We start from the raw sequence: 22,087 nt of genomic DNA, 5'->3' as shown, positions 1-22,087 counted from the left end.
CAGATTGACATGTAAATATATAATTTATGTTAAAACAAACAAACAAACAAATCTACACTAAATAGCATGTTTCCCATGGGTACACATGTATGGAAATGCTCTGACAGTAGTCTGAAAAGAAACAAGGAACTGCTAACAGAGCAAAGCTATGCACAGTATGGGAATTGGGAATGATGCTCAAAGAACTGGGGGGTTATCTGTAATGTTTTACTTTGTTTCAGAAAAATACATTCCTATCGTTACTTGTGGAATTAAAAATGGTTTAAAAAGAAAGAAATTGCCTTGTAAGAGGTTAGAAGGAGTGTGAGTGAAGTGTGGAATTGAAGGAGAGAAGAAAACTACGATTGGACTTTAAGAAGGAGGCAGATTTTAGGGATTTTTTTTTTATCGAGGAGATGGAAGCATACTTTTTAGGCTTAGAAAGGTCATGCTGGGCGGAAAAAAAAGTCAGATTTTGAAAATGCAAGCCAAAGGAGTATAATTGACACAGCAAGGTCGGAGTCGGGGTGGGGGCGGGGGGGGTGGCGGGCGGCGGGGAGGTGGAGGGACTGGAATAGGACACGAGCGGAGATGTTAGTGTTGAAGACAGGAAGGGTCCTTCCCACCCTCACCCATCACCAGCCCCCCGCCCCTGCCACCCCACCGGAAAGGATGCGGAAAAGGTCTGTAAAGATTACAGAGATCTTAATTTGTAAGACAAGCACAGTTGTCTTTAATTCCTCAAAAAAAAAAAAAAAAAAGATAACACAGAGAAATAGTAATGCAGAGAGGGGAGAAGTAGAGCGCCCTCTGGTGAGAGAGTGAGAAGAGGGAAGTGGCAGGCAGGGCTCTGTGTTCTCAGATGGAGGCGGAGGTCTTGCACGCGCATGTCGGCCAGGGCTGGGGTAGGGATCCCACTGGGGGCGATGCCAGTGGTCGCCTGGCTGTGGAGCAGATACACTGAGCCCAGAAGCCCAGAAAGCTCACAAGCTTTCCCAGAAATGCTTAATAAATCTGGAACAGGACTAAGACAGCAGAAAGTCTGGGGATGGGTGAGATGGGGACAGTGGAAGGACAGGGTATGAGAGAAAGAGGAACAGTGTCTAACCAGCTGGAGTGGCTGCGATCAGGTGGTTAAAATGTGCCACATAAAAATGATGGTTTGCTGCTGTCTTTTCTAAACAACTTGGAAGAAGTCCTGTGAAAAGTCTAGAACAGATTCCTTATTTCCTGCACCAAAATCTTTTGATTGGTTTTCTATCTACAATGTCTATTGTCTCTAAAAAAAACCCCAAACTTAACTCTTACTTTCCTTTGTTCTGTGTAACTGTTTCCGGAGGTTCAAAAATCCCCTCTCCCCTGCAATTTGCATGCCTGCTGAAACGGGACCAATTCAAACATCATTTTCTAATTTTGAAGGCAAATTTATGGAGAGGAGGCAAAATAAAATAAATTAGAAAACGAAAAGACACATTCTCTAATTATTCAACTAATTTCTGAACGTTTTGAATGTAAGCTTTGTTACTTTAAAAACTACTTGTGTGCTTTTAGCCCTGTCAGAAAAGCATGGCTAAATCGTCAAATAATGAAGAAACACATACAAGAGCTGTTTCTTACCGAAATATATCACGATGGTTTTTGATGTTCCAATCATATTCTCCTTTACTGACAAGTTCGAAGAATTCAGTTCTCCTCCTGCACAAAATCAAATGAAAAAAGAAAAAAAAAAAACACCCTGGAATGAAATTTCTCAGTCTGTGCGGTGACATAAACACATTTATGGGAAAATATAAGACCACCTCAACCAAGTAACTTAATATTTGAAATCATGAGGCTAAAGTGCTATCAAAATAAATCAGTTAAAAAAAAATGTTGAGGCTTCAAGAAAAAGCCACAATCATTTCTGAATGTATTTACAACGGAGGAGATTATCGAGCCATAAAACAGAAAACAATGTGGTCCCGCATTTGGGATTACTTGATGTGAAGCCCTGTGACTCTTACTGAAAGTCAGAGAAGGGAGGCAAGGACACATAAAAAGTGGGAACAGTTCTAGAATGTTCTTTTATCATTCAACTTAGAACTGACCTGTATGATGATCCAAGATAAGATAAACTCCCTGGTAGTAAATTCAGGACAAACACTTTTGTAGAAGTTAGAAGATAACTATTTCACCATCTCAGTGCTTAAACACATAGGCTATGGAGTCAGAAATAACTATGTTTAGATAATGGTTCAGTCACTTCCTTGCTGTGCAACTTCAGAAAGTCACTTAAACCCTCTGAGCCTCAATTTCCTAAACTCTAACTTGGGGGTCCTATTTGCTGACTCAGAGTTATTGTGAGGATTAAATGAGACGACATGCAATGCCTTTAGCATGTGTCTACACATTTTAAGTGCTGGATACACACGCATGTGGAAACACATTTGGAGATGTATAGATATGGAAAAGGCAAGAAGGGAATCTTCTCAAGTTGTGAATATAGGGTGACATTCCTATTTTCAAAATCTTTCTTTAGCCTAGTTATATGATTTTCATATTTATAGTGAGAAAGGAAAAAAAAAAAGACATCACCATTTTGATTCTTTAAGAATCATTTCCCAAGGTTTCACTCTCTTGGCACTTCCTAATGAGAGACCATTTAAAGGATTCTGGCATGCTGTTTCCCAAAGTGCATCCAACGAAATGCCAGTCTTAGGAGGTGCTGCATGAAAAGGAGTGCTCTGGCCGAGTGGGTTTGAGAAATGCTGCCTGTGATATACCTCTCTAGAGACTCACCACCGCATTAGCCTTTTGAAGGCTCTGCGAAATACTGAGAAAAGCCTACTCACCCTGACTTAACCACAGAATCCCATAGCACTGACGGTTTAAGGAATACACTTTACAAAATAGTACCATGTCATTTATGGTGGAAATCAGAGTAGGATCTTAAACACTTATGCTGACCCCCTGTAATCTGGGGGGACAAAGGACAAGATGCTGAGTGCTACTGGCTTCCCTGTTTCTTGTCTGGAGTCCCCATCACCAGCTGACCAACAGTATGGACTTCTTGCCACCTGGTCAGATGGACAACTCAATTCACCTGAAAGGGGGCAGGTCAGGAAGACAAACAGGTGACTCATTTCCTTATTTGAGACACAAAGGCAGGTCCTGGATTTGCTTCTTCAAGTGGGTACAGGTCAAGGCCACACCACGGATGGGATAATCTCCCCAACAACATCACTGCACTCAGCAGGGATGGCCCTGCACAGTCACACGGAAGGGCCCGGCAGCACCCCTCCCCTTCGGGTGTGCAGGTGTGGGCATATCTTTTCTTCGTATACCTTTACCACCTTTTTCACTTGCCCACTCCCTTCTTTTTGACCATGGTCATGCCTTTTTCACATCACCACCACTGACTGTGAACTGCAATAGAAAGAGGTGGCGGAATGGAAAGAGCCCAGGTCTGGACTCACACAGACCTGGGCTTGATGCTGACTGCCACTCACTAGCTGTAGGGTCCTGGGCAAGTGGTTCCACATTGCTGAGCCTCAGTTTCCAGCTTTGCGGTAAGAATTTGCAATGAGGTGCATCAAGTGTTTGGTACTGGTAGATACTCAATACCTGATAGCCATGGTTGATGTGTAAATAATATTAACAGTATTACTGCCAACAGTGATACACACTGGACTAATTGGACTTTATGGAGATTGAAGAGGTCATCTACTTCTTCCTTCTCCCTGAATGGAAATTCTTCTTGTTTTGAATAATTGTGGAGCAGAAAGTTTGGTACAACAGATATTTATTGAACACCTACTCTGTGCCGACTCTTTACTAGGCTTTATGGACACAAGACAATTTGTAAACATCTCTGAGTTTACTAGGGGTGATCAACAAATACAGGTAATCCCCCTTCAAAGGTGATGCTAATGATAATACTAATGATACTGGGACTAGAGTGAGGTTAGAGAGATACTTGCCTTGGGTACAAAATTCAAGTGGGTGCCCCAAACTCAGTAATCAAGACAAATAATATCTTAACGCAATGTTTTAAAAAATCAGCATAAATACAAAAAAACCCCATGATGAATAAAATATCAAAATTTTAAATAAAGACAGGATCTGACACTGCACTCTTCATGACCCACCTCACTTGCCTCCCCCTACTCCTCGCCCTGAGGAGGCTAATGTTTATTGGGCCCTTACTATGTTCCAGGCAGACTTCCTGGGTTCTGTCACTTATTAACCACATGACTGACCTTGGGTAGGTTATTGAACTTTGCTGGGCTTCAGTTTTCTTGTCAGAGAAGAGTAATAGCAATAGGACCTATCTTGTTAGGGTTGGTGGGAGGATTCAATGAGATGATTTATGTAACACACTTAGCAGAGTGCCTGGCACACAGTAGGTGCTCAGTAAGGATTAGCTACTGTTATTAAGCTCAAAGGGTTGAGTGAACTGGCCCCAGGTGGTGAGTGGCAGAGCTGGGATACGAACACAAGCTGTTGGAATAATGGCTGCCCCAAGCAGCTAAGATGTGCTCAGCGCATCCTGGGAGCACAGAGGAAGGCACTTGGCTTAGATAGGAGAGTCACGGAAGATCATGAAAGGCCTTCCGAAAGAGCTTGTCAGTCATCATCTCTGTCATCATAAGCACCTGGGTGTCTTTTCAATCCTATGAGTTATTCTAAGAAATCACTAGAAGGCAAGCTCCATGAGGACAATGGCCTGGCCCATTTTTGTTCACCCCTGAATCCCCAGTGCCTACAACAGTGCCTGACATCTACCAGGAGCTCAATAAATATTTGTTGAGTTGATGAATGAATGAAGAAGATGATCTCAGAAACTATTCATTTAAAAAAAAACCTCTTTAGACACTGGTTCCACCTAGATTCCAATTGTTCTATGGTCTTCACAGCTGTCATTTGGAGAGATTGAGATAAGAAAACAACCTAAAACCTATCCAAGAAAAGCCCTGTCTTGAAGACTAGATTCTAACTTGATCCAGGTGGACAACATAACAAGTTGTGGGAAATGTAAGAACACCGTTCCCAACCAATGTCTGACCCTTCCTCCATAACTATTGGAATACCTGCTGAGAGTATGTTCAATATATGAGACATAGCATTTTTGATGTAAAGTGGAAGCATATTACCTAGGCGTCTAACTCAATATAGAAGTTTGTTTGTTTTAATTGCAAATCTATGACATGCCAACCAAATAGCACCAGAAGAATAAATCTCCACGATTATGAAAATTTTAATACCTAGAGCTGCTGGTGTGAAAGTCTTAAATCAACTGAACCCAAAATCAGTCATAGGCGTCACATCACATTATAACAAAGCCAGGGTCTACTGCATCAGGACAAAAGGGAATATCCACTATCCCTAGGGGGTGGTAGGTAGAAGAGGGGCAGAAGGAATCTTTTCATAGAGCACAGAAAAATGTGGCATACTAATTTTATTTTTCTCCACTGACAAAAGTGTGGCTATTTCTTGATAGGTTCTATTTATTCTGGCGTCCCAAGGTTTGGATCCCTCTTTGCCTCTCCGTCTCTGTCTGTCTGTCTCTATGTGTGTTTGTGTACATAAATCACACACACACACTTATATATATGTAAAATTGCTGGGTCATAGAATGATTTCTATGTTTAATTTGAGTTTTCATTATAAATACAGATTGTTAGGGGTATACGGAACCTTTGAAAAAAATCTGCTGTAATTCCCTCATTTATAGGTGAGGAAACTCAAGGTGAAGGAAGGTGAAGTGATTTGCCCAGGGTCCCAGGGTAGTTATGGGCAGATCTAGGTAGATTCCAGGTCCCGAGCTTCCCAGTTCTGGCCCTCTGAGATAATCTTTATAAATTGTGTGTTGCATGAACGGGGGCAAAATAGCCTTGCATGCTGTGAGAATCTGGACATAGGTATAACGGCATCACAGGCTGCTGTACTAAGGAAGTACCCAGTACCGAGTACCACGGTGGGCACCAGACAGTGGTCTTTCCATCAACAATGAGATGCTCCAAAGGGCTGAAGATGGCCCAGACCAGATTGGTGGTCTGCAGCTCTAGGTGGTGTATTTCTGACCTCCTCCTTAGAGATAACCGTGAAATTCACTGTGCTTTTAAGAAATTGGCCCACACAGCTGCTCCTTTTAACATCTGTATGTGTACGTGTATATAGATCATAGAGTCAAAATCAGCATGTGTGAAACTGTTAGAAATAGGAGTGCTTTTAAAAACATGGGGCTGCTAAAACGAACATTTGAAAATCCACAAAATTATATAACACTCCCTGTATCCAGACTCCTCTGTCATGAGGAAATATATCATTAACTTTTCAAGCAGATCACTGGGAACCTTGGTTTTCAAGGACAATGGCAAACACCTCAGCTAGTGGAAAGCAACTTACTGGAAAATCTCATTTATAATCATATATGTTTTTATTAGGCTTTTATCCTGCTCTCCTGACACATGTTTCACTCCAAAAAATAGCAATCTTTAAAAAAGCATCATTTGAACAGCACTGCTAAAATTACCTTCAAAAATAATTTTAAAGATTGGTTACCAGTCACCCATCGCTACATTGATAATTTTTCTGGTTTGTAATTCATCTACAAGGCACCTTTTATTTGTAAATTGAGAAATTACCAATCCTGTGTATATTTTAATCAGGAATATTTTTTGTAAATTTATATAACTCTACATGTATATATGGACACATAATCTTTATCTATTTATCTAACTGTTCTGAATCTACTAAAATTCTATGAATGTTAGGAAGGTTTTACTGCTGAGGTGGAAAATCATCATTGTGACTCTCCTGCAATTTCAACTCCAGAATTGTCAGACGTGTGGAAGGAGAGTATAGGGGACGGGGTGGAATGGGTATAGGGGAGGAGAATTTTGTTCTTTCAGCTCATTCAACAGGCAGACCATACATCTGCAACTGATTGCTAAATGCAGATTCTGGAGACACTTCTGGACTTTGGGCATAAAAGCATCAGAGAGGAATAATAAATTAGTAGGCAGATGTTAATTCCAGTAATTATGACTAAAGGAAAAAAAGTCATATATTTAATTTTGAAAGTGAATTGTCTCCCTGTGTTAGACTAGCACTGATAACACATGACCAGCTAAGAACCTGAAAGAAATTACCTGTTAGGTGCTGTGCTGTTGGTGACAGCACGAATAAAACTGGCAAATGCAGGAAATGGAAAGACGAGAATGACTCTCAATATTGAAAATGATAGAAAATTAGACAATACAAGGCCCTAACCGTTAGTTCAGTTGATTCATAATCTCCAGGACAAGAAGTGGTCCAAGGGGTTGCTGGATGGAGCATGCCCTAGTTGCCCCTGCATTTACTTGGCCCGTAGCACTCCTCACGATGTGGTATTACTGTTTTTCTCACTTTTACACTGGGTTCTCAGTCCCTGAAGGTAAGAATTATGTCTTCTCTGTCTGTGATCCCCAGCAACTAGCACAGTGCCTGGCATGAAGAAGGCATCAGTAAGTGCTAGTGGATAAATTTCTCATGTTTTATTCAGTTGCAATATCACGTGGATGGGGATATGAGGATGAATAGATATAAAATGCTTTGATGTGCATCAAAAAGTACCAAAATATTTCTTCCATTAACCTGTCACTGTGTCTGTTGTTCTAACATTAGAGTAATTTCCGTGGGTTAATTCATCAGCTCTGTTAAAATATAAGAATGTTTGGGAAAGAACAATGGGTTAAGCCCTATAAGTCATTACACCTTACTATGCATTAATTTATCCTCTTCCTTTCCAATATGGGGCTAGTTGAGTGTAGGCTACTGTAGAGGTTGAAAACTCTGAACATAGTGGACTCTTAATAAACATTTGTATAATGATGAATGAATGAATATTCCTGTCTGCATGGCAGTAGAAACATTTTTTGAGTTCCTATTGTATTTCATAAAATAAATTATTTTAGATATTAGTCTAATTTTTAGAAGGATGGTCAAACCATAACTCGTAACAATCTAAGACAATTTAGTACATTTTGTTGTCATCATCAGACGCTTTTGAGAAATACTACTTATTGCATCCCTTTGGAAAGACAAAGACAAAGAAACCATTAGACTGGGCATTTTCCATAATGGCTGATGAATGCTTGCAGAGCACAAAGGGAAGTGAAAATTTTTCAATTTGAAGATTAGTCTGATTAATTTAGAAAGCCAACCAGAAAAGCATTAAGCGCCCAAATGGGTTTATAAAATCTGAATTCTTGGATAATTCTTGGTTTAAATAGTGATCTGAGGCAATGTGGCATGGAGACATGTCACAGGCAACTTGATGACTTTGGGTAAAGTATGTGCCCTCTCTAAGCCCATGTATCCTTATCTAGAAGATGGGGATAACAATATCTACCTTGCAGGCTGATATAAGAATTCAATATCAAAGAGCTAATATTTTGAGAATTTATTATGTCAGGCAGTGTGTCAGGTTTGGGGGCTCCAAGAGTGAGCTAAAGAGGAAGATGTCTGCGTTCATGGAGCTCCCATTCTAGTGGTGATACAGGGAGATACTGTAATGCCTAGAACAATGCTGGGCATGGAGCAGGCACCTGGTAAATGAGGGATATAGTATTCTGCGGTCACAACCTGTTGGGGATGAATGCTAAACAGTTACTGCTACCTGAGAGCAACAGCTTCCACGACTGTATTAAAGCTAAAGAACTGCCAACTTCTGATGTCCCAGTATAGCTCAACAACAAACAAGGAGCCTCTACTTGCGGTCTCAGCCCCACAGGTGAGGCTCCTGAGCAACTCTCACCTGGAGCCTCCACCCGACCCACAGCCTGCTGGTGGCATCAGCAGTTTGTTCAGTTGCCACCGGCTTGATATCTAGTGGGTCTGGAGCTGGCATTACTGCTGCCCTTGGTGCCCAAGTATTTCCAGGAGTGGCCTCGGTTTCCCCTTTGGTTCTCTTAAACTAACTGCAGAGAGAATGGCAAAGTAGTTACAAGCATTTTGGAGTCTAAATACTTGGTTCCAATCTCAGCTTTACCATTTAACATGGTGAGCAATTTACTGAATCTCTCCAAACCTCAGTTTCCTCATGTGTATGATTGGGTCAATAATAGTACCTGCTATGGGGTCAATAATAGTACCTGGTCAATAACAGTACCTGCTCTGACAGAACTGCTTTAAGTGTTAAATGGAATAATGTGTATATAAAGCTCCCAAGTGAGCACTCAGGAAATTTTAGGCGTTGTTTTTATTACTAATTGTGGAAGATGCAAGGTCATCTTTGTTGACTTCATGCAGACAGTCTAAGGCAACTGCGACATCTCTTTGAAGTTTTAACACTTGTAATTTTGGATCTCTCTCTCTGTCTGCCCCAACAAGTGCCATCTTTCATGGTCCAAATTTTATTAATTTTTCTGGCTGAATGATTCTTTTCTTTATAAGGTACTTTAAATTATCGGTGTTATCAAATTTAAATTATTTAGATTATCTAAATTTTAATTATCTTTCATATAGGTAATCTCCTTTGGCCACCAGAAGGACTCTAGGAGATTGGTATGGGTGATGTACCTGTCCCCATGTTGCTGACAAGGAAACCAGGGTAAAGAGAGATTAGGTGAGTGACTCTCTCAAAGTTACATGGCTGGTTACCAATAGGGTATATCTAATTCCTGCTTGAGATGCTGAAATTACTATTTAATTGTCAAAGCCATATTCACTGCGGGGACCCAGAAATAGGCACAGAAATCAATTTCAGAAAATCACTCAGCAGTAACTGGAAAATGCTTTCAATGAGTTGGAAAATCAGACTGTGGAATTAACCCCCAGACCTAGGTTGTGAAGCCCAGAAATTCACACTGAGGTTTTGTTTGATTTTCTGTTTTTTAAACTTGTGAATTCTGCTTTCACCCATCATTTGTAGTACAGAATCCTGAGCATACCCAAAGCCATTAGAAATTAAATTTACAAGGTTTTGTGGTTGTTTTTAAAGGAATTCCATATTTCCAGGAATTTTACATTTTCCCCTTTTGGCTCATGGCAGGAGATCCTGCCCCCAGGAATGAGTCATAACCTCCCTGCAAAAGGACTGGATCTTCTCCCTGCCTGCTTTGACCCCTTCTAGAGTGACTTTCCCCTTCTTAGGGGAGGAAAGTAGTGAGCGTCCTTTTTGGTTGACCTCCGCTGTGTCAAGGCTTTTGATTTAAGCAGTCAGGGTAGAAGAACCAAGGATGATCCAAACTTCTAGAGAGGGTACAAGGCCGCCTCATAGTCCACCTTTCTTCGGCCACTGCTGCTCCAACCAGCACCATGGCTCCTGCCTCGGCTGCCCTGTGCCTTGCTTACCTTCTGCCCTGGCGCTGCTCTGAGCCCACGCATGGGATGGGGAATGGCTGCAGGAATCCCCAGCCCTTGGGCATGCACGTCCTGGAAGTGCATGGAAGTTTTAACTCCCATGGAACAGCCTCGGCTGATGGAGGCTGGAGGCTGGTGGGTAATTCTGAGGTGCAGCTTATACAAGACTTTTCAGACAGTCCCTGCGGGATCAAGCCCAACTGACCACAGTGCTGACCAACAAGGGAATGTGTCTTTACAAGAGCTTCCCTCCTTCCCCATTTCACTGTCCCAGTCCCCCACTCCTATTCCTGATGTTACCTCCAAAACTAGACTATGTGCATGCAAGCCCTTGTCTCTGGCTCTGCTTTGGGAGAGAGGATGGGAACTCATCCTGGTTTTCATAATAAACAAATTCATGTACAGCTGGGAAGGTCAATATTTCCATGTAATGCATCCCCAACGTAAATGACAACTACTTCTTAATTCTTCCATTAGAGAAGGAATACAGTGTTTGTGGAAAAGCCTCGAAACAGGAGGTGTGGGTTCCAGCTTAGCCACTAATTAGTTATGTGACCCAAACTACACTATTTAACCTTTTCAAGCTTAGTACCTGATCTACAAAATAAAGGAGATGAATTGGATTACATCATTTCTAACATCCCTTCCAATTCCACAACTGTATCTCTGTGAAATAAAAGCAACTGGGAGACAGTTTGTAGTAGCTGCTTTCCCCCTCATTAACCCTAGGAATTGTTTTGCCTAAAAATATGGCAATACTTTAATGCAACTTTAGACAGGCAAGTGAATCAGCCTCCTGAAGGTCTAGATTAGAGAATGAGCAGCTATTCAGAAACTCAAAAAAACAATAAGGCTGACAAAAAGAGAACAAGCCAGCTTCTCTGGAGTCAGCAAACATTAGCCGGGGCTGCAGCATTAAGATAAGAGCAGAGTAATGAGAAAACGAGTTGCAACCAACTTCCTTGACTGCATCCCAGCGGTCACTCAGTGATTCGTCACATCCCTAACAGGGCTTAATGAATGGACTCCTACTGTTGACATTTTTTTCTCCCTTAGAACTTATTTGGAAACTTGGCTTGGGAAAATGCTTCTACTTTGAGAAAAATAACACAAAACCCTGCAAGTGTCAGACACAGGAAATAAGAATATTAAAGGGATACAGGCTTCCATAAATAACCAATTCAGGAGCATCAATTCAGAAAAAGATGGAACAGCATGATAGTTAAGTCAAAATGAGGGCCACAAAACATGCAAAATAAATAGCCTATAAAACAAATGAGGTTGTAGATGCCACCATTTATAAGACATACAAGACATTTATAAGGTATAAGACTTTCATAAGACAGATAACATAGGTACTATTATGTCCATTTTACACATGAAGAAGAGAGGCTCAGAAAGGTAAATAATTTGTCTGATGACACACAGCTATGTAGTGGCAGAGCTAGGATTTTTACTTTTAAAATATATTTAAAAAATTAATTAAATTTATATTTATAAAAGTAATACATACAACAGTTAACAAATCAAACAGTACTAAAAAGCATATAATGAAATAAAGCAGTGTTTTTCATATTGCTGCCTTGTTGTCCTTTGACTGTATTTCTCAATGCTTTCATTTGATTTTTATTTTGGCCATCATGTTTTTAATTTGCAAGAGCTCTTTCTTCTTCTACAGTTTGCTCCTATTATTTTTTAAAGCATTCTGTTCTTATTTCATGGGGCAATATTTTAGCTCTCTAAGGATATTAACAGCAGTTTTTGGTTTTTGTTTTCTTCCTCTCCCTGTTTTCTCTGAATTCCATTTATTTTCTGTTTGCTTCGGTCTCTGCGTTTCACATGCGAGACTTTCATAAAATGTTCTGTGATACTTGCTATCTGCGTGTTAAGAGTATGGCATTAAAAGGCTAACCAGAAGTTGTATGTGTGTGTCCCACACACACACTGCATAGGACACATTTATACTAAAAATTATTCATTGTTTATCTGAAATTAAAATTTAACTGCACTTCTTGTACTTCCATTTGCTGAATCTGAGAAACCTGGATGTGTGGCTTATAGATTCTGGCCTCTGGGTGACTGGGCTGTGGGCTTGGGGTTTCAATCCAGAGACCTGTTCCATTTGACTTCATCCCTTCTTCTGAGCTCTGCATCTCATTCCCACCTTGAACTTTTCTCAGTCCAGAGCGCTTTCTTTCATTTCTCCAGAGAATAAACCTCTGCCCTTCTCCAGGGATAGAGGAAAGGGAGTTATCTGGCTAGGTTGGTGGAGGACTTGATGGGCTCTGAGTGTTCTGAAAACTGACTTTTTAGTAATTTCCTTGTCTTAAGCTGTGAGCGTCACACTCACTTTTCATGGTACTTTTTGTCTCTAAGCCGCAAGCAAGGCTCTGCAAGACAAAGTGGCTTGCTTCTCAGAGTTGTCCTCCTACCTTCCACTCCACTCTGCCAGATCAGTTACATTCATCAGCTGGCCTTCCATTTTCCACAAATGGATTATCTCTTATCAGTTGTTTTGGGCCCTCTCTGGTTCTCTGATTTACTCCTTTTTGTTTTTGCTTTTAAATTTATTTGGTGCCATTTTAGTGGAGTTTCAGAAGGGAGAGGACATAGACACTTGGGCTCAATACACCAGGTTTAACTAGAATGCCAGAATGAGACTTAAATCCAGACCAATATAATTCCAAAGCCTTTTACTCCTTGCACTATACTGTGTCATAACCCATTCACTAGAGACCAGCAATAAACACCTGTGGCACAGATTATCAGTTGTCTACTCAAATATCTCTCTTCCCTTTCTTTCTTAGTAATAGAACTCCTAGACTTTAGCAGGGCATATAATTACCCAAAATGAAGCCTTCCTTTCCTAACCTTCCTTCAACCTAGGGATGGCCAAGTGACTAAATTCTGACCAATGAAATGTAAGTGGAATTGTTATGTGAAGCTTCCAGAAAAATCTCTTAAAAGATAACTTGCATCACCTTTGGCCCCTTTCTTTTTTGTCCCTTCCTTCTGATAACTGGGATGTGGACATTTTGCCTGGAAAATGAGCAGCTATCTTGGACTCAGGTGGAAACCATGTGTTTGAAGGTGGCAGCACAGAAAGATAAAGTAGCCTGGGTCCCTGATGACTTAATGTAGCTACTCTGCCAACTGCAGATTGCTTATCTCTAGATTTCTTTTATGTGACAAAGAAGTAAGCTACTGTTATTTTGGGTTTCCTGTCCCTTACAATTGAATCTAATTCTAACTGATGCAATGCCAAGTACAATAAAATTCAAAGGGAGTGATATAGGCTTCCTGGAAAAGGTGGTAGCCAGATAGCGAAGTGGAGGAACAGGATTCCATGTAGGAACGGTGAGATGATTGGGAAGCTAGGGCCACCGCATAAGGTGTTTTCCCAGGGTAACATGCAGTTAACTAACAAAAAGGATTATTTTTTCTGAAAAACGAAAAACAAAGGGTAACATTAGACCTGTCTGGTTGGAGTACAAATCATGTTGGAGAGAAGTGGAAGACAAGGATGAAAAATAGTTAGGGGCAGATTATGGAGGGAGAACCTTGAAATGCGAACCAAGTTTAGCGGTTGCTTTGAAAGCAATGAAGCCACTGAAGGCTTTTAAGATGCGTGTTGGAGATGCAGGTCTAGAATGTGAGGTAGTGTTAGAGTGAAGAATTTCAGGGTCTTCTCTATGACTCTACAGAGGTAATATAGCACTGAGGCCAGGGGAGTGAATCTGAGTAGAGTAGAGAAAGAAGAACATGGGTTCAGGAACTCATACGTAGAAGCAAGGAGAAAAGAAACCTATAAGGGATCCAGAAAAGGAGAGAGGAAGGCAGATGGATGTTGGGGAAGAAAAGAGAGTAGAAATTGACAATGAGAAATCAGTAAACCTGTAGATGTCTCAAAGAAGCTAGAAAATATCAGAAACGAGTAAAGGACATCGAATTTGGGGACAAGGAAGTCTCTGGTGACCTCTGAAAGTACAATGCTGGTAGAATGTGAAGGTGGATGTTGGTCTCCAAAGTGTAAGTGGGTGTTAGGAAAATAGAGGTACTCATGTGCTCCATTTATTTTAAAAGGTGGGCAGTAAAAGAAAGGTAAATTGAAAAGCAATTAAAGACCAAGGGGTCAAGTCAAAGAATTTTTTAAGGAAGGGAAGTTGTTTGGTCTTTAATATCAGAGAAAACTGTGCATATCAGTGAAGGAAGAGATAACCAGGCTGCCAAAAGAGGTGGTATCTGAGGGAGCGGGTCTCACAGGAAACGAGTGGGATGGAATCGCCAGCTCAGATGGGGGCCTGAGCTTTGGGAAAGGGAGGATGGCTCTTCTGAGAAAGAGAGCTAGAGGAGAGTCAAGGAATGAAGGCTTGGCTTTCTGGTCATCCTTTCAGCAACAAATCTTTTTCATTAGCATCATCAATGCCATTAGAGATCCAACCGGAAATCATAGTCTAAAATAGCAATATTAGCCAGTCTCTAAAATAAAAATGGCCATCACTTAGTTTCAGCCAAGAGTCCCAAACAAGGCTCATAAAACAGAAGAAAGATATAAATCTCGTGATTGTAGCCCTGATTGTCTTGTTTTATAGGCACCACACTAATGAAGTTCTCTTAGATGAGGGGGAAAACAACAACAACAACAAAAAGTTTAGGTCATTTACACATTGATATCAGTGCTAGAATAACAGGCAATCTCCAATATGGACCTGAAAATTAATTATAGCTTGAAACTTTACGTATCCATTTGTCAAATAGATCAAATGCCAATACCTACTCAAAGTACAGCGTGAGGTCTGTTGCCAGTATTGACTGCTTCAAAAGCTGCATAAGGTCACTGTATTCCTTGGAGGACAAATTAGCAAAGATGTTGTGACCCTGGAATGAGAAAGTACAAAGTCACAAAAGACAACATTAAATCTGAGCTTGGTGACTACATGTTTTTCCTACTTTTTTTTTTTTTTTTTTAAAGTCTAGAAACATGATAAAATCATTTTCTAAAAAGTTTAATGACATTTTGTGCAACTACAAACAGATTCCCTGGCAAACATAGCAAAGCTAGGAGTACAATCATTGTTAAGGAGGACCACCAAGGGACACTTCATTATGCTTAGCCTTGAAGACAATATTGAAGAGTGTTTGAACTCATCTTCCTCAGGCTACGTTTGTGCCAACAACTCCATTTAACTGCCCACGTCCTGTGGAATTACAGAGCGGAAAAGCTGACAAAGCGTTCCGGAATCTTTCTGACCCCGATATATCAATACATACTAGTCTCACTAGTAAAGACTTAAGTTGGCCTTTTGGAAGTATTTGCTCTGCCAACAAATGACTTCAAGGAAGAGAAGAAACATTAGACCAGTGGTACAAATGGGGGTGATCTTGGCAATGGGCACTTCTAGCAATGTCTAGAGACATTTTTCTTGTCACACTGAGGGACGGTGCTACTGGGATCTAGTGGAGAGGCCAGGGATGCTGCTAAACATCCTGCAGTGCACCCTACAGACCCTACAACAAAGACGTACTTGGCCCAACATGACAATCCTGTTGAAGTTGAGAAACCCTGTGTTAAGCTGTGAAGATACGTCTGGATGGAGTGTGTGAAATTCAGGACAGTGAATAATTACTGAGTAGCTAGAATGTATAAGATACTGCTCTTGGCATAGGAGGGCTCTAAAGATGCCTTTGGCCTTGAACAACCTGCAAGTACACCTGTGTCTCCATACCTTTGAAAAGCACACCTTTTTCCATCCAAATTTGTTTTAGCCACACTAGACAGTTCCACAGTGTTTTTAGTAAAGTGTGAAAAAATCCTTCTTTAAATGACTGACAATTCACTTAATTTGCTTTGAAAGTTAAGACTTTTCATTTGTCAGGTTTTCTTAGCATGAGATATGAACTCATAAACAGGTGGTCTGGGAACTGGACCAGTTTTAAACCTAGTGTTGAGAGCCAGAAGATGGTGCAGAAGGAAGGCAGTGAAATGACTGCCTGAGAATATATTCCAACGAGAGGTAAATTAATTCTTCCAGGGAACCAGAATATCAATTGGTAAATCACTACCTACCAGGCACCAGATGATAATCTGCTTCCTTGAGTTAATTTATCTCATTGGGGGAACCCACCACTCCTTAGAGACTAAAGTATATTGGTTCCACCTGGGACCAGGTCCAGTATTAATAATAATTTTCAAATGAACTCTTCCAGACCCTTAATTCAGCCAGTAGGAAGAAGACTAATAACTAAAGGAATGCCACACCATAATTCTGTCCAGCTTTCTTTGCCTCAGCCTTGCCCCATGGATCAATCACAGGCTGGTGTAGTGGGGCCTGGGAAAAGGTGGTTGGGAGCTCTGGAAAAGTGGTCATCTGGATCCAGCCACACATCTAGCATCTCCCAGGGAAAGAAATATAGCTATTAGGAGCCAGTTACAGTAAAACCTAATGTGAAGTCCAGGAGAAAGTTGGTCTGAATTTGAGGATCTTGATTATTTTGGGAGTGCATTTTACTACTTTTAAAGGACATAAAGTAACTTAACACAATTTATAGCTAAGAGAGTGACAAAGCCAGCCAGGTCAGCTTTAATAATAATAATAATAAAAGTTAATTTGCAATCAGTGTATTGCTTATATGTAAATTGCCCTTCTACGGTGCCTCAAGGGTTTGGTCTCTAAAATAGATTAGTCTCCCTAAAATACTACTTCTACTCCTTAGGGAGGAATGGTATTCATGGAAAAAAAAAAATGTAGAGGAAGAAAGGTCTGGAGCAACTTTCTTCAGGCTATCTAACCTCTCTGTGCCTCTGCATTATTTGGAAAGTGGGGTGGTGATGACATCTGCATTTTTGCCTTTCTGATGGGCAGGATGGAGCGGGGCAGGGGGAGCATCAGGGCAGAGCCTGAACACACCACTGCTTGGTTCCATTACTGTTATTCTGCATTCTTCAAAGAGAACCCCCAGAGTGAAGTGCAGCCGATGTATTTTGTTTGTATGAAGACAAAGTCTGAGTTAGTGGGGTTTGTTTTCCCAGAGAAACAAGCAAATGACCTTCTGAGAAAACCCTGACCTCCTGTATATAATCTGTTATTACAAAGGTGAGAATGTCTGGCCTCAGGGGTGTAAACCCATCATATTACCAGTACAGAAAAGATAGTCTGACCCCAGTTTCCTCCTGTTCCTACTTCCCTCTGCCACGGCATGCAGCTAAAACATGGCCTTCATAGGAAAATTCCAGAGCCACAGATGCTGGGATACTGGTTTCTGTCAGAGTTACTGAGAGCCTGACCCTTGATGTTTCATTCCCAACTGCAAATACATCTCCCCCAGCGGGTTTGCCTTCTGCAGCTGCACTCAGGTTCCGGAGTGCTGACTCTCCTTTATGGGGTCAAAGAAGGCTTTCGCGATATTGCAAAAGACACTCTTTCTCAAGATAGGCTGGAGGAAAAAACCTCCATATTTAATGATGCTATTCCAGCAAAGCAGGGCCTTAATGATGATAATAATAATAATTAATGGCACAGCTAGAGAACTGACAAATAATGGGGAACAGATGATCCCTTCCTGGCCTCAAAAAAAAGTCTGTACGCCTGCAGAAAATTAAGCAGATCCTTTCTTGGCAATTTCAAACTCAGACGCCTCAGCCAGAGTCAGTTAGCTGTTTTACCTTTTGTCCATGGAGAGCTAGAAGTATAAAAGACCAACTACTTCTAACTCCTGCAATGCCACATGGAGCAAAATAAGGCATATGGCTGCAGCCCTGGGTCTCAAGTTTAGTTGCAGTTCTCACTTTCAAATCGGTCCCACCAGCAATTTTAAGTTCTCTTGTCTTTTATAGGTTTCTCAATTATGCGAATAAAGTGTAACTTTCTCACCCTGTTTCTGCTTCTACCATCTTTTTAAATGGGTTTCACAAAATGGAGATGTTGGGCCACTCACTACTTGGATCTGTTAGTGGGCTTCTGTATTGTTAAGAAAGGTAAGGCCATGCTCTGGTGACAAGCTGTGGCAGTCTGCTCTGCTAAGTGAATCTGAAAAGCCTCCTAACCAATAATAAAACCCAAATGAATCAGCTCAGGACGAATTTGAACAAGGTCCTTGGTCAGGCGTCTGAAAGAATTTTTAAAAAGCCACAAAGAAAAGGTCCAAGAGTGCCATTCTCTGCATCTTCCTGTGGCACTGCAAAGAAAGAGAAGTAGGAAACATCATTTCATTGGTTTTCTTTCAAGGGGAGAAGCAGAATGTTAGGTCTGTACCTCACTTTGAAGGATCATCACGGCGTGGTTGAAATGGTGATGCTCTAAGGTAGCAGAAGTTCCGTAGAGTTGGGCCAGGGCAGAGCCGCTCCTGAAAGAAGACAGATGTGTGAGTGACCAAGGCCCTTCACCCGTCGACGATCCCCCGACACTGGCTCTTTGGATCAACGTGTTTCTCCTGCTTCTGCAAAGGACCATGAGCAGATACATCCTCAGGTAACCACCTGTGTAGTTCACGAATGTATTAAGTAAACGTTTTGGGAATCTTCTCTGTGTTAGGCTAGATGCTGTGGATGATACGACCATGAAAAAGACACAGCCCACGCTGCTAAGAAATTTACAGACTAGTAAGGGAGATGAGATGTGGTCCTAAGGGAAAATAAAGCACAGAGCACATAATATAAATACCACAGAAAATGTTCCAGGTCCAGTCAAAGTGCTTTGGATGATCTGAGGACAAGAGACATAATTCCTGGCTTTGGGGATCAGGATAGGCTTCATGAACTAAACCTTATAAAGCTTCTGAGTGTCCAAAACGAATGTCATATACCAAATGCATTTGCGGCTCCATGGGAAAAGACCTTGTGAATATTATGCAGAACCCATTTAATCTGCTTTACATGTAAGGTCGACAAGCTTCTACTATGGTTTTCCAACCTACAGTCACACTATGATATCTCAATGTCGAACTCCAGAAAGTTCCCTGGATTTGGAGTCAGAACTCAGCTCTCGGTAATAGTTTCAGGTCATTACTTGGTTGCTTTAAGAATCAGTTTCTTTGTCTCTAAAATTATGATAATACTCTCTACCTCACTTGTTATTTAGGAGCATACAATAAAATACTTGTAAGTGCCTATCAAAGCGCCTGCCATGTAGTAGATTGTAGTCTATACTAATTATTAATCAACAGTTAAAACACATAGATATTTCCATTTTAAGTAAATAAAATGTTAATTGATACTTGAAAGGATAATTTTGAATTATCTGTATATTTTGCTTATGTAGAACAACCCATTCCTCAACAATGTCAATTTGGCAAGTGCTCATTTAAAATGTTCCAGTGTGTTCACTTCCAATTCTCCTGAAGTAGCATTTAGAGCATCTTAAGAGTTGAGAGACATTCCGAGAATCCTATGGTTTAAAGGACAGTCATGGGACGGCAGCCGAGGACCCATGAAGGTCCTTGTGTTCCTTCTTGCTAATTGCAGAGAGTGTGGACACTGAAAGGGCAATTTGGCCTTAACCTGGAAATGCCAGGGATTGCCAGATCACAGTCTGCCCTTTTAGTGAGAGGAGCAAAGACTGCATGTAATGCCACGTGAGGGATTTCAGTCATAAGGTGCCCTCTAGCTCCAGCATGAGGCGGCCCAAGATCATGGCCGGTTTGGGGGTGCAGGGGACCTGTGATCTCTGGAAAGGCTCAGAGCTGACCACATGTTGGAATAAAACAGCAGGATTAGGGGTTATTAGGAATAGGGTTAGTAAGCAGCGTACTAGACTTTAATCAGGTGGTGTTATTTCTTTAAATCTTGCCTTAATCTATATCATTTAATACGTGAAAATTTGTTAGGCTAATCTTAGCATTAAATGATTAATATTTAATGTTAGTCACTATTTTTCTAACATAGAGTTCATTTTTATGAAAATACATTTTTCAAAATGCACACTGTATTGTGTCTTAGCTGTATTTGTCTTGGCTTTTGAAATTCTACGATGTTTTATATGCATGTCAAATCCAAATGCCTGGCATGGAGTAGGTGCTTAAAAAATATTAGTTGCTTGGCTAATAAGGTTGTGGTGGTATGTCTAGAGATTATAGTTCAAACTGAAGGTTGACAATAATAAGTGTGTTAACATTTTAAAATAATGTTATTAATAATAATAGCTCTCATGAGAAGTACCTGTCATGAACTAGGCAACATATTAACACCTTAATATATTACTTCTTCTAGTCCTGACAACAACCATGAAATAGGTATTATTTTCTCATTTTACAGATAAGGAAACCAAGGCTCAGAGAAGTTATGCTACTTTTCCAAGGTCACAAAGCTAGTAAGTACCAGTTCTAGACTGGAAGCCAAATTGTGAAGCTTTTTCTCATTACATAATGAGAAAGATAATTATAACTTATACATTTCTGATATTCAGTTCTCCATTTTTGCCAAGCTGTGTCATCAATGAAAGAAGGTTTCAAAATTTAATTCAGAATTCTTCTAGTATAACCGCTAACCACAGGCTCAGATTCCTGTGATTTGTTTCTATTAACTAGCCATGCCAGATGTGCCCCAGTTACTGGTGTGAATCCTGATAAGAGAGTCATTGATGTAAAGTAGGGTCAAGATGCAAAATATCATCTCTTCCTTTATCAGGTTGGTTTAGCAGACCTCACAAAGTTAAATCAGCTACGTGATTAACAAGTCACTAAATATTTTCTTTTTTCAGGATGAGTAGGATGTTTCCTCCTTTAACCAGGGGACACCTTGTAACAAAAACACTGGTGCCTCCTATGCTGCCCTCTCCTCTGCCCCAGATCCACGTGGATTCTGAATTGCTGCATTTCATCAGAGGACTCTCAGGGTGTTTGTGCAAATGCATCTGATGGCCCACGGTTTGAGCATCTTCATCCTCACATTCTCTTTGTTCCTTTTAGTAATTCTGTCTTACATTGTCCCCACCCTCACACAATACTGATTTAATCACAAATATGTAGATTTTGCAACAGAACCAGACTAATGCTATGAAGAGACTGTGATTGATTGATTGATTCATTCATTCACCTAATAAGGATTGATGACTACTGCAATGCGAGGCTGTGGGCATGTGGGATACAAAGATAAAGAAGACATGGCTCTTACCCTCAGGAAGCTCACAGTCCCCTATAACTGCGCAGGAGACTTGCACTTACGATGTCACCTTTCTGCAAGCAAGGTGCCATCTTAGCATTCACAGGATGGAGCATGATACTAACTCTACTTTTTTTGTCTAGAATGAGATCATCTAAGCAAGAATGTTTCCAATTCCATATGGTTCCTCTATTTACATTACTAGGTTTGGTCTCTGTCAGATTTTCTAAGACTGCAAGACATCCTGGTGCTTTCTCTCTCAGTCCAAGGCTCACTGAGAATGCGCCTACACCTGCCATTACTCATGCACATGCTATGAACCTCCTAGGACCGCAAGAGTGAAGTCCATGGTCAGAAAACTTGATAAAAGTGGCAAAAATTAAAATCTATCTGTTAGGATAAACTTTATCAAAATGTATTCTACAGAATACTAGTTCTTTGGAATGTTAAATGGCATTACAGGCAGAAATAAAAAGGGTCCCGTGGTTAAATATGTTTGGGAAATGCTGGGTTTAAAAAGTTAAACTGTTTCTTTATTATAGGATTTCTCGGTGGCATCTATATGTGAAAATATGCACTGTGATTCTGCAGGAAGGGGACGTAATATGCAGTACTGACCAATCTTACTTGATCATAAAACCATTTTTAAAAAAGAGGACATGTCTTTCATGTAATGTACTTTATGTA

At 40.7% G+C, this 22,087-nt stretch overlaps 1 protein-coding gene across 2 annotated transcripts in view; it reads right to left on the bottom strand.

The window, feature by feature from the left end:
* The window catches only part of PDE11A (phosphodiesterase 11A), a 464,603-nt gene that overhangs the window by 44,154 nt on the left and 398,362 nt on the right, over nt 1-22,087 (bottom strand). For both annotated transcript variants that reach the window (XM_068543893.1, XM_068543892.1), the window contains exons 14-16: nt 18,558-18,648; nt 15,083-15,183; nt 1,597-1,674 (exon numbers count right to left, since the gene is read on the bottom strand). In XM_068543893.1, the coding sequence (XP_068399994.1) occupies nt 1,597-1,674; nt 15,083-15,183; nt 18,558-18,648 (270 nt within the window). The remainder of the gene's footprint in view (nt 1-1,596; nt 1,675-15,082; nt 15,184-18,557; nt 18,649-22,087) is intronic.

The sequence above is a fragment of the Eschrichtius robustus genome, chromosome 5, assembly GCF_028021215.1.
Source record: "Eschrichtius robustus isolate mEscRob2 chromosome 5, mEscRob2.pri, whole genome shotgun sequence".
NCBI classification, from domain to species: domain Eukaryota; kingdom Metazoa; phylum Chordata; class Mammalia; order Artiodactyla; family Eschrichtiidae; genus Eschrichtius; species Eschrichtius robustus.
Note: the sequence above shows the minus strand (reverse complement) of the source record. Positions and strands in the feature narration are given on the sequence as shown.